The sequence below is a fragment of the Heterocephalus glaber genome, unplaced genomic scaffold (assembly GCF_053883595.1).
Source record: "Heterocephalus glaber isolate CG9 unplaced genomic scaffold, H.glaber_assembly_v1.0 deba00001461, whole genome shotgun sequence".
Classification (NCBI taxonomy): domain Eukaryota; kingdom Metazoa; phylum Chordata; class Mammalia; order Rodentia; family Bathyergidae; genus Heterocephalus; species Heterocephalus glaber.
This window is the reverse complement of record NW_028258308.1, coordinates 1,226,355-1,239,617: the sequence shown is the minus strand read 5'-3', so window position 1 is coordinate 1,239,617 and position 13,263 is coordinate 1,226,355. Positions and strand designations below refer to the sequence as shown.

The following is a 13,263-nucleotide window of genomic DNA, read 5'->3' as shown; positions in this document are numbered from 1 at the left end:
GGCCAATGATCAATTTTTATACAAAGAAATATCCTATTTCTGAAAAAAATACTTTAGGACAAATTTCAAGCTGTAAAAAGAGTCCCAAAACAAATCACCAAAGGTCAACATTGTTACTATAAAAGTCACAAAAATATGTCTATATTAATACTCAGAATTTTGATTACAGGAGTGCAGCTACAGATTTAGGTATATTTGGGTCAAGTAGTATTTCCACTTTTCACATTGCTAAATTATTGAACTATATGTTCTTAAACATTCTTTAAAATTATTAAATTCTTTTAATGTAAAAGACAAATTCTTACATTCTTTTAGTCTGTATGAGGATTATAAACAATGTACAATAAACAATGTTTAAACTGTCTATTCTTTCATGATTACATAAATTAGAGCAGCATGTAGATATCATGAAGGATATGGAGGTAAGTTTCCTGCCCTAATCATTAACAAAGAAAGACATTTGACATTATCTATTATACCTTTTAGTCCTTATTTACAAAGGGGAAGGAGAAGTAGGAGGGGTAGGGGAAAGGAAAGAAGGGAATGGAATTAATATGAGAAAATGAAAAAATGAAAACAAAATCTTTGTAAATAAGGAGGGATGGAGGGGTTGAAAGGAGGCCAGGGGGAAGGGGGAAAAAATAAGAACCAGGAGAGATTATGTAAACGTGCAAATTTCCTATGATGAATGTCATTATATTGTATACCTAAAATGTACCAATAAAACAAGATTTTAGAAAAAAGAAAGACATTTGAGCACGCTGAAGTAATATAACTGTTAAGAGAATGCAAAATAAGAAAGGCTAAGTGTTTTGGATGTGTTTGTTTTACAAAATAAAAAAGGGAAAAGGAAAAGGCATTGATGTAAATACACTATGTATTCAGCAATATTTACACTAAGCTAAATCTATTCCAATTAGAGAATCAGAAAGAAGGAAGGGCAGCCCAGACTTGGACCTTTTAAATATTAAACAGATATAAAGGAGCAGGAGACATTTCAAATGCAACCAAAATTTATCCAGCCAAACTAGAGTAATTTAGAAGGAAACACTGCTTAATTATTAAACATTGGTTAATAATAATTTATGGCATTATCCAAAAATATCTAGAAAGACAATGATATATAACCCTTTGGAATGTCACTCAGGCAGAGTCAACATTGAAATGCCTTACTTTTTAAGTTAAATTATCTTCTAGGAAAATATATTCAAACAAAGATGACATAGACCCCACTCTAAGACCTTGTGAAATTTTATGTTTTCTGAATAAGTACATATCATTAGAGCAAGAACTGTCTTCTCCAAATTTAAACTTTTATGTTACTTGCCTAGCAAGCGCAAGGGCCCGAGTTTGATGGCCAGTACCAAAAAAAAAAAAAAAAAAAAAACCTTTTATTTTGGCTCTTCTACATGCAGTACAAGAAAAGGTATAACAATAGCAAATTGGAGAAAATTCATCATTCTGGAAGAATTTCAGCTGATAAATATAAATGATTTTTTGAAAAAGCACTGGAAAAATCACCATTTTGTAAAGATGGCAAGATTTACAATAAGGGGACATGGCTGCCACTATTTGTATCCAGGGGTCCATCACTAATGGATCATAAAGCGACAGGTCTGGCCTCCTGACATGAAGCCCTGTAAAGTAGTCAGCACAGCCTATCAAATATTCTTAGAAAAAAATAAACTGGATTTAATCACAGCTTTATATATAAATTCTAATTAATTGGAAATTCAGGGGAGAGGAGTTTGAAAACTTCAACCTTGAAAAGACTTTTCAAGTATGCAACATTGCTTGGAGAGCTGTTACTGTAACATGGCTGGATTATGGGATTTGTAGACAGATACGGAGCAGAAGCACCTGAAAATGGACATCGTAGTAAGTTCATCACATTTCTTAAATGTCATATCAAAGAACTTGGATTTTATTCCCAGTCCTGAATTTCCCAAATTGGCCTGGGATATTGATATATGCTCCTCATTTTTAAAAGGGTGGGATGAATCTTCTCCCTTTTTAGGTAATTAAGAATCATATTCAACTAATTGAATATTAATAATGGTCACTGGAAGACCACTACAGAAATACCTATTAAAATATAGCACAGCATTTTCACAATTTACAGAATCTTTTTTAATTTTTCAGAAAATATTCGTTATCTTATGAGATGGAAATCCGGAAAACACCACCGTAGGAGAAAACGTCAAAGTCCCAGAAAGGGTGATGTTGGTCTAAGGAGCACGGTTAGAAGTGAGCAAGGAGCTCAGGTGGATGTAACAGTGAAGGTGTGAGATGCCAAAGATGTGAGTGAATTGGAGCACTGATGTGGGATGGGGTGGAAACCAAACAACCTAATGAATATCAGTACCAGAAATTTACTGTGTAGATGTTACAGCGAGAACAACAGAATCACTGGGTAAAGATACTGATGTTCGAACCCAACTGAGATGACTGCAATAACTGTTTCAGGAGAAAGTACCTGTAGTAGTGGAGGAGCACATGTGTGATAGAGTCACAATTTCTGTGATCATGAGATATATTTATCTAATACTTACCATTTTCCAATATAAAATTAAACTTTCTTATGACTCAAGTACTGTGCAAATATTAAGAAATGAATCTTACCTATGGTTCTTGAATTTTTTCCTTATAGACATTCTGAAATCATTCCCTGGTTCTACTTACCCACAAGGTCTATAGGTGAACACAATGTAACTCTCTTCATCACTTCTTTCAATGAAAGTCACACATGTGTGCTTTTCCCAGTGTCTCATGGCCTGCTTGAACATGGCTTGCTGGCTGCCTGGAAAAATTGCATGACTTTAATGAGTGCTCGACAGGACAGTGCTGGCTCCTCCATGCGGAGGAGGCAGGGTAGGTCAGAATGCCACTGCTATCATCAACCAAACAAGACCAGTTTATAGCACCACAAATGAGTCACTGTTAAGAGTTGACACTCACTTTATAATCAGAAGGTTAAAGCTCACTATCTCTACAAATATGTGTGTACAAGGCTCTATAAAGGGTGTATACATTCTTCCTGTCATATGAAGAGAAATAAGCTTCCAGATTTAATGGGCACATTTGAAAGTCGGTTTAAAAACCCTAAAAGTACTTTAGACTCTTAGAACACAAGACTAAAAATATTTTCTCAAGCTGAAAGAAATTCTAAACTAGTCACCTAGGTTAATGGAGTATTTTCCAAGTTTGATTGAACACTGTGTTTTTCTGTTAATATTCTATACAAATACACACTTCTGTATGATAGCTTTTATTACTTTATCAAAACAGACACTCTGGGAATATCTTACCAGTGAAATTGCCTCCTATAACATAAGGAATAACACCTCCAGGCCATATTCTTTCCGTTCTTGATGTGGCAGCTCTGGGAACTCGATTTTTCTCATTTTGCCCTGAGAATTTTTGAGGTACTTTTCCCTTAACTGTGCTGTTTTGCTGCAAGCCTGTAGTGACATTTAAAACATTCTGTGAAACAGAAGTCCTTGGTCAGGGAGTCATTTAGCTCTTAAAGGACAAAACTTGAAATGTCTTATTTACATATTTGTATAAATATGCCCGAAGTTAGGAAGAAATGCACTAAAGAAAAACCTTTCAGTTATATTACATACTTGAGAAAAGCATTAAAATATTTAAGTATTTCATGTCAAGATACTATTTCTGAATTATCTGTAAATGAATTTTGATGAATTTCCATATAACAACCTGCAGGAGATGGAAGTCAGGCAGGGTATAAGCCATAGGAAAAAATTGTTTTGTATTTTCTATCTTATTAACTCACCGCTAATTCACCCACAGAGAATAAAATAATGTTTAATAAAGTTCTATGGTATTCAACACTCTCTTTATTTCAACTAAATCCTTAATCCTTTAAATAAGGATTGATATACTATAGTGCAGCCTATAATTAGGAATATTACATTATATATAGATAGGTTTAAAAATAACATAAAGACAAATGTAATCTCAGCCACCTGAGACCATCTGCCATGTCCCCTGCAGTTTCCTCTGGATTCCTCTCCAGGGGGTTCCTCAGAAGTGACACACCACAAGAAAGGGTTAATATAAAATTCAGTCTGCCATGGAGGGGCTTCCAAATTGAGAGTCCTTTACTGTTCTTCATGACCTTCCATATTTTTTGCTATTGTTTTCTTTTTCATAAATTTACCTGATTATTCTTTCTTATTCATCTTTCATTGAAACTACAAACATTGTCTCAGTAATAAATGCTTTAACATAACAACTATTGAATGTGTGGCCTCTATGCCTATGACTCTAACAAGTCTATCTTTTCAATGTCCTGGAGCAAAGTTTCTTTGTTTAGGTAAATTATTCTTTAACAGTATGTACTTAAGGAATTTAATTATAATCCATAAATTTAAGGAATCTTAGGATATAAACAATAAATAGAGGATTTAAACATTTTTAAATCTACAAATGGAGGTTAATAAACTCAATACTATGAACATTACCTAATTATAAAACCAAAGTCAGTGTTCTGAATGCCATATATAGATGTTTTAATGGTAAAAATATTAACTATTTTTATCTAATAAATCAGTCAATTTACTATAAGTGGATCTTATATTATTTCAAAACAAAGAGTTATGATATTTTTAATTTGACTAAAATTGGATTAGCTCTATGCTTTATAAAAATAACTTCATGTGATACCCAATTAACTGGAAAAGGGTATCAACAATAAAATAAATATCTAATGCATTTTTAATAAGGAGAAAACTAAAATAACTTAAAGGATAGTTCAAATTGTCCCAAATTAAGTTCTAAAATTCCTTCATCAAATATAGGCTAACCAAATGAAAATGAATGTGACTTTCTCAGCATAAACTCTCTACAACACATCATAATGGTACATGTATTTTTTAAAACACTAAGCTGCTATGAGTATAATATTTACTGTACATCAAGTCAAGCGTCTGCAACTTTAAACATTGATATACCAGAGCCAATTCTTCTTATCCTGTCTATAAGTTGATAGAGGGCCCCTCGTCTCTTTGCTAGAGCATGGTCTCCAAGTCCGCCTTGAAGAATAAGAAAAAATAATTAAGTTAAATTCAAATGTTACTTAAAGTTTTAGCAAATAAACAATTGTAATATGCTACAGTGATTTCTCTTTGGACATCCTTTTTATATGATCTTAGAATTAAGAATGTCCATGAATCTTTGAAGAGGGTAAAAATTCTACACCAACAAATGTTGGTAAGGAAAAGTAAGGCTATATCATGGGGGGAGATTTAAGGAGCAATCTAAATCACTGTATTTGGACATCGTGACAGTAGGGTCACTGTTGACAATTTGAAACATTTTTCTTTGCTGTGACCTTCACATCACATATTGTTATATAAAACGACAGCAAGTTATTCTGCCCTATTGATTGCATTCTAGCTATTTTCCCTATGAAAACTGAATTTTCAGAAGCCAAATCAGCAAATGGAAATGGAAACATTAGAAAAGCAGATCTGTGAATAGTACAAGTTGAGCTCTAAAGCTTTTATAAATTTTGAATAATTTTAAAAACATCAAATTCTATAAGATGAGCTCTCTAATCACTAAAATTAAGAATATAATATAAACAAAAAGTCATAAGGAAGAAATCCAAACTTGTTCAATTGCAAAATGCATTCCATTGGAACACACAATGGAAAAGGAAAGCAAATGCAAAATGCAAACAGAAGAGGAGAGGAGAGGAGAGAATAGAGAAAATATGTCTTTGCTTGATCTAACCAATAAAGATTAGAAAAGGTGGGTTCCTGGCATAAATCAAAAAACAGAACACTTGGCAAAAAATCCAAGACCCTTGATTCTCATTTCATAGTTTTCATAAAATGCTGCTCCCAATTTTGTCCCCTATTTGTCCTATTATCCTAGAATTTTTTATGGACAAATAAGTGAGGGCCATTATTGAATAAGCAACCAATACAACTACTAAGGATATGAGAATAAGTGCAGACAGATGCATGTGCAACACCACCAATGGCTATGTTTCACAGCTTCTTCAGACTGACAATGAAAATCAATCCAGGAAGACAACAAACTATTCTCAGACTTTGAACTAAGCCTAATACCTGGAGAGCTAAAAATAAAACAATAAAACCTATTGCCTTATAAGTCTCTTAAAGGGAAAATCAAGTAAGTCCTTATAAGGCAAGTAGGTTACAGCACTTGCCCACTGACCCATAATCTGCCTAATTATTTGCATTACATGGTCACATTTTTTGCTATACATGTTGAGAAAAATTTTTGAAATTTTTGTCATTGAACATTTTAGAAAGATGAAGTCATAGTTAAATGCATTCATTCCTAAGCAGTTACAAAAATGTTTTTAAAGAATGACATCTATGGTTTGAAATGACCATTGTATAGCATCTATATTTATATTAGATAGGCCTGAAATAGATATGAATAGATTTATAAAGAGGCTACTTGTGAGAAAAAATAAATGTCTTTGTCAATATTAAGGCAATTATAAAGGTAAGTGTAATCATAGAATTGAATAAACAATGTTTCAAAACTATCAAAGACAATAATAATTTGTATATTTTTATTAAATTTTGAATAATTTTATATCAATTGAAATAAAACTCTGTATAGGTAGCTTATTGAAACAGCAAAAAAGGAAAAATGGTTGTTTCTGACATGTTCTAAAACACTAAATATGTACAAATTTTAAAAATATTTATGGAAAAATTTATACATTTTTAATTAAAAGATAAATATTACTTAATGCAATACAAATAAATTTTAAAAGAAAGAAAGAAGAAAAAATAAATTATAGGATATCTTTATATTGTTTGAAATTGACCTGAATAGTGCAAGTTACTACTGATGTTTAAGATATATGTGCCTTTCACATATACATTTAGAATAAATATTCTTAACAGTATATATAATCTGTTTAATTCTATGTATTTAGAATAATGTTATTTTTCCAGATATACTATCTCAGAGCTTAATTTTTTTTTTTTTTTTTTTTTGGTACCGGGGATTGAACTCGGGTCCTTGCGCTTGCAAGGCAGGCAGCAGAACCACTGAGCTAAATTCCCAGCCCCTCAGAGCTTAATTTTCAATGAAATAACAAATAACAGCTGAGCATGGTGGCACACACCTCTAATCTTAGTACTACTGCAGGCCACAGCTGAAGGATCATGAGTTCAAGCCCAGTCTGGGAAATTTAGAGATTTAGTGAAACCCTATCTCAAAATTAAAAATTAGGGCTAGGGATTTAGCTCAGTGGTTCCACCACCTGCCTTGCAAGCACAAGGTCCTGAATTCGATCCCCAGTACCAAAATAAATAAATTAAATAAATAGTATAAAACAATTCTGGAGACATGGCTTAGTGCAACAACACTGGATTCAAATCCCACTGCTGAAAAAAATATTACAAAATTTTAAATCACAGATAAATAATGGCTTTAAAATAATGGGGGAAGTTAAAGAAATGAACTGAATGAAGGTTAAAGTAAAGGAAATTTTTGATAGAAAGTGCACCTTACAATGAATCTAGGATTCTTCTGAGTGGTATCATTGTTCCAGAATAAATTAAAGAACAAATTTCTTTCATGGCAGTGTTAAGAGAGATATAGCAATTGGAGAATCTGCCAATAAACATGTTCTATAGGAATACACGATGATCTATTGCAAAGCAAGATTTCCCCCTATCTTAGTGTATGTTTCAGGAAAAAAACTACCATTATATATGTACCAAAAGCCAAAGCACACTATGTTTACATAATATTTTTATTTTAAATTAAGTTTAGGTTTTATCTTACATATTCTTCACTTGAAATAATTGTCTTAGATGTGATAATATTTTGACTACATAGGACAATATCCTTATTCTTTGAAAGTACATGCTAGACTACTTAATAATAAAGTGTTTTCATATCACTTATTTGTATATATTTTCTACAATCAATTTCAAAATGTTTCATATACACTGATGCATATACCGGCACACACAGAGCAAATCGGTAAACTGTTAAAAGTGTTGAATCTAAGAAGTATACCACACTGGTGTCTCTTCCACTACCCTTTCAACTTTTCCATATGATAGAAATTTGCTGCAATAAAAAAAATGCAAGACAAGAGAATTGGACAAAAATTTAATTCACTGTCAAAAGTCTTAGGTCTTTTATGAAATTGTCTGCTAGATAAAAGAAAGGAATTACATATTTTATTTTCCATGGGATGGAAGAAGAAAATAAAAATAGTAAATGGAGGAAGGTAATGAAATCAAAAGACATTACATGAAATAACTTTTAGTTATAACTAGAAAATGAAATTTTATCCTTTCAAACTTGCCTTTTTTTCTCCAAAATATGACATGTAAATGACAATAATATTACTGTTGACCTTCATAAGGTTTTTGTGATGATTGAAAGAGTTCATACCTGCAAAGCAAACCCAGCCCAAGAATACAGTAAACACTATGATGTGCTTGTTAAATAAAATAATAAAATACAAACTACGAATAAACCTAAATTTCTAAACATACACATTTCTGTTCAAGAAATCAATGTTGACTGGTGGGACATTAAAAATGATTCAGAGTATTTTTTATCATTTCAAGTGTACATTTTCTCCAAAATGAACACAGATGTATCCAAATAAGGAGTCATACCTGTGGTATGTCCAAGTTGTCCAAAGGGATTCTGGGTCAGGTCAATTGTCCTATCTATTTGAAAGATATTTAAGTCTTCATCATCTAAGGCAATATCACCCCAAAATACAGCTAAAAGAGAAAAGGTGAATTAAAATGTAAAATATGTCATAGTAAAATGAATGCAAAGCTAATTAGAAAAAACATTACTGAAGTAATCTGAACTGGAAATATCGCACTTGTTACAATATAAATATAAGCCTCCTGTGAGATAGGTATGACCCCTGTTGTTTTTGGTACTGCTTTGTTTTTACTTTCCTAGCATTGATATTTGTGGGGAGGACAAAAAATAGTCTCCTTGAACGAGATGCTCAATGATTGACTAGGTTGGTGAGGTTCTAAAGACATAGAAATTGGCAATAATGAATTTATCTGCAAATATGTGAAAATCTGGGAAGAATGTCTACACTTTCTGTGGCTGCTTGCAACCAGTCACAGGTCATCACTGGTTGGGGAAAGGAGTAACAAGTAAACGATGGGCTGTGATAATTTTGTAAACCAAGCTTCACTCAGGACGAAAGAATATTTTGCCATTGTAGCCACTCATTAATTAATTCACTACAATTATAATGCACTTCTCTAAAGCCGACATTACCTTGAGTCCCTACAAAATGGATATATAACTACCAAACTCATATTTAAGTCAAATGTTCATTTGGGCAACAACTAGTTCCAGGCCTTTGAGATTTTATGATGAATAAGATCTGTTTCATATTTTCAGAAACCTCAAAATTATTATCTTTATAGCTCAGAAAACATTTCACTTCTTGCAGTGCTTTATGTTACTGAATAAAGCAAAGGTCTACGGCCCACTTTGAAATAATGAAAAGCTCATTTATAAGAAAGATGTGGATGGGAATTCAGCTCAGTGGTTCTGGCACCTGTCTCGCAAGTGCAAGGTCCTGAGTTCGACCACTGGTACCAAAAAATAAAATAAAATGAGGAAGATGTGAACTTCTCTTTTAATATCAGAAATAATATTCACATAATGATGAAATGGTCTTCTTGTTTATTTGAGCCTAAACTAAGCCAACTAAGTCATCATCACTGTCAGATGTCATAATACAGTGATTCAGGAAACAGCAAACTTGAGAAAATAAATTGATCATGACACAGTAAAATGTAACAAATGGCTAAAAATATCAGGATATTAATTTTAAATTTTCTTCTGTAAAACCAAAGGAGAAAAAGAATAACCGCATTCAAAATTTAGGAAGTAATAAAATCTATGTTTTTCAAATCATTGTCTTTTATTGGAAACTGTACTTATGAATTTTAGCATGATTCTTAAAAGTAATAAAATTAGCTAACATGAGATTTAAACCAGTTATCAAAGCTATGACATGTTTTATCATTTAAAATTTCATGTTAACATATGAAATTAACTAGTTTTGTTTTCTCACACAAATCTGATACAGGAAGGATTTAGATTTCTATGTTGATCTAGAAATCAGAAAATAAAACTCAATTTGTGGTATGTTATCTGTTTAATATATGGAAATGTCTTAAAATTTGAATTCTCTCCTCAACCACTATTTTTTTTCCTAGTACCAATAGTCTTCCCTCTTGCCAGTGGGAATGGCAGAGTGTAATAGGTGTAAAGAAATATTTACTATCTTTTACTGTCATAGGAACAACTCCATGAAGAGTCTATAAAAGAGCTTATGACTCTAGCTAAGAGGTTGGTGTTGATAGCTGAAACTGAAATCCAGACTCTAAAATCAAATTTAACTTCATACACATGCAGGAAAAAAATAAAAACACTAATGCTCCAGTGCCCTGAAAGCTCAGGAAAGAGATGACTGATCAGAATTTAAAGTTTTGCCCATTATCTTGTTGTTTTCATTAAAATAACTTCTACTTTGAAGACTTTAAGGTAAATCCAAGTTTGTGAGTTATTTACTGCTATCTTGTGTATTTCTACACAAATAACTGTGCGCGCTGACCTGCAGAGACTCAGCCTGACTCTTCTTTCTTAATCCTGAAGAGCTGGGGCAAACAGACACTAAATCTGTGTATATCTAACTCTACTTTGCAGAGAATCACCATGAATTTACTGAAAATGAAAATTTGGATTTATCCAGCTGAAGAGAAACTTCAGGTCTTTACATTTTTAACAAACTCCTAGTTGCTACAAATAATTATCATTGCCAACATTTTTATTAGTATTCGTTTTTTTTCTTTTCTCTGCAAGAAAAAGCCTCCACTCTTGTGAGTCAGCTGATGAACTGGAAAACTGAGACACCCAACCAATCAGAGTGTGTGTTTGTCAGCACTACATTTTCCATAATAGATGGAGTACCCATAAAATAAAACTCAAATGTGTTTTAGATTTTTATGTTCTTGGAATGACTGTGCAGAGGCAGCAGGATTCATGCCCTGACAGATTATATCAAACACAGATCAGCAGTCCAAGGGTAAGTCACTTCACAGAGGCAAAAACATTACTTCTGGAGACTCACACAGGCAGGCAGCCAGATTTGGAAGGCATTAGCCCATTTTATTTATCTTTCTTTTTTCTAACCTAATAGCTTCGGAATAGCTTGGCAGTTCTGAATATATCATAAATTGCTTCATAAGAAAGCCAAGAACTTTTTTTAAAGTAAGCAACAGGGAATGTTGATGTTGATGTATTTCTGTACAGATTCAATGAATTGGAGACCCCGTGCATCTTTAAATCTTGATATGATCAACAGAAAGAAAAGACATTCTAGAATTTCAACCTACTATATATGGTTGTTTAAAATACATAATTTCTTTCTCCATATTCACACATTTGAAGGTTTCCATTTCATCTCTACTCAAATCTAAGTATCCTATTCTGTATGCTAAAATACTTTATTTATGCTTTGGTACAGCAAGCTGGAGCATGACAATATTGATTTACAATTTACATTATAGTTTAATATATATTTTATGTTTGTTTGCAAAGAGATACATGGAATTCACAATTCCACTTTGGAATTTTTTGTTTTCCATTTTATTCAGTGTTTTCTATTTAGTTCGCATTTAAACCCCACAGAGATTAGACAGAAATAATTAAAAGTTATGAATTATCATTGGTTGTCTCACTCATAAGGTGATTTGAAAGTTTTCAGTTCAGAACTAAAAAGAATATGGGAACTTGGTTAATAGAGGACAATCCTAAGGAAATGCTCGACTGCAATTAGAATATTCATTATCTATTTGGAATTCGGCTTGGATTCCTATGGTCAAAAAGGGGGAGGGCAGAGCTAACCAATAGGCCAAAATTAAATGTCAGGAAGAACAATTTTCAAACTACATTCAAAACCACAGGTTTTGTTTTTCTCCTAAAAGTCATTTCCCTTCAATGAATTACAAAAATTTCCAAAACTCAAAGATCTAGAAAGACAGTAAGCTTTTGTTGCGGTATACAGAGCAATGCACTCTATAAAATAATGTATAGTAAAAATAAGCAATCTAAGATTGTAATTCCCTACCCCCTATGTTTTAAGGATACCTCTTTCACCCTTCCATTAGTGAATCACTTCCAGATTCACTAATGATGTTTGGCCCTTTAGTTTTGCGGCTGGGGTCCAAGGATCAGTTATAAAGAGGTTTCAAGTGTGTGATATCTGAAAAACTGTATACAAAATATGCATATGTATGGGTTTATAAGACTATTCTTTACCTAAAGCAAAGCCTATCAGTCCACTTAGAGGAAAATACTTGCAAATGAAAAATTTCCCAGAAAATAAATATATTCAATTTCACACAACAATACCTGACAACACTAGAATACCTAATAACCTGACAATACAATGTGATAGTAAGGAAGACTGTCTGCAATCATTACCGACAGAAAGCCTTCCCACAAAACCCCTCTTCCCAGGGGATCTGGGGTGTTTCATCAGTTTCTGTGCCCCAGAGGCTTCTGTCAATAATCAGCCAACACCTGAGATTTTGTAATTACGTTTTCAAGCATTTGACCCTTTGGCCTGATTTTCAAACTACTAATCCCAACAGTTAGCATGTGTTTTTCATCTTTCTTTTTTAATAAATTAATATTAACAGATACATAAAATTTTATATAGTAATATACATAGTGGTATAATATTTTTACATAGTAATACACATAGTGGTATAATATTTGAATACATGTCTAAATTGTGTAATAGTTCAATCAGATTAAGCATATCCATGTCCTCAATCATTTATCATTTCTTGATGATGAAAACTTTTGAAATCCTGCAACAGCTATCCAAGCAGTACTGCCCAGTCACTTCTCAGGGTTTTATTTTAGGAGAGATCCCTCCCTCCATTGTTCTGACCCCCGTGTTGCAGCACAGGTCCCATTAAAATAAAGACTCACTTTTGTGGTCCTGTTAAAAAAAAAAAATCCTGTATTCTAGTTTTTTGAAGTATACAGTACATTGTTATTATCAATATTCACCCTGCTGTGCAATAGCACCTTAAATCCTCAATGCCAGAGTCCCAAAAATAAGTAGCTCTTCAGGATATATTTTTAGCAATTTTTTAAAAAATGTAAATGGATTGGTGTATAATTTGTGTAAGAAAAATGAAGCTAAACATGGTATATATTTAA

At 32.5% G+C, this 13,263-nt stretch overlaps 1 protein-coding gene across 3 annotated transcripts in view; it reads right to left on the bottom strand.

Annotated features, from left to right (window-relative positions):
• Tll1 (tolloid like 1) overlaps positions 1-13,263 on the bottom strand; it is a 200,843-nt gene that overhangs the window by 91,181 nt on the left and 96,399 nt on the right. For 2 of the 3 annotated variants that reach the window (XM_004848221.4, XM_087216992.1), the window contains exons 2-5: positions 8,658-8,768; positions 4,977-5,057; positions 3,309-3,461; positions 2,683-2,800 (exon numbers count right to left, since the gene is read on the bottom strand). In XM_004848221.4, the coding sequence (XP_004848278.1) occupies positions 2,683-2,800; positions 3,309-3,461; positions 4,977-5,057; positions 8,658-8,768 (463 nt within the window). Of the gene's footprint in view, positions 1-2,682; positions 2,801-3,308; positions 3,462-3,989; positions 4,479-4,976; positions 5,058-8,657; positions 8,769-13,263 lie in introns of those variants that run through there. The other variant, XM_021261202.2, reaches the window with a different exon arrangement.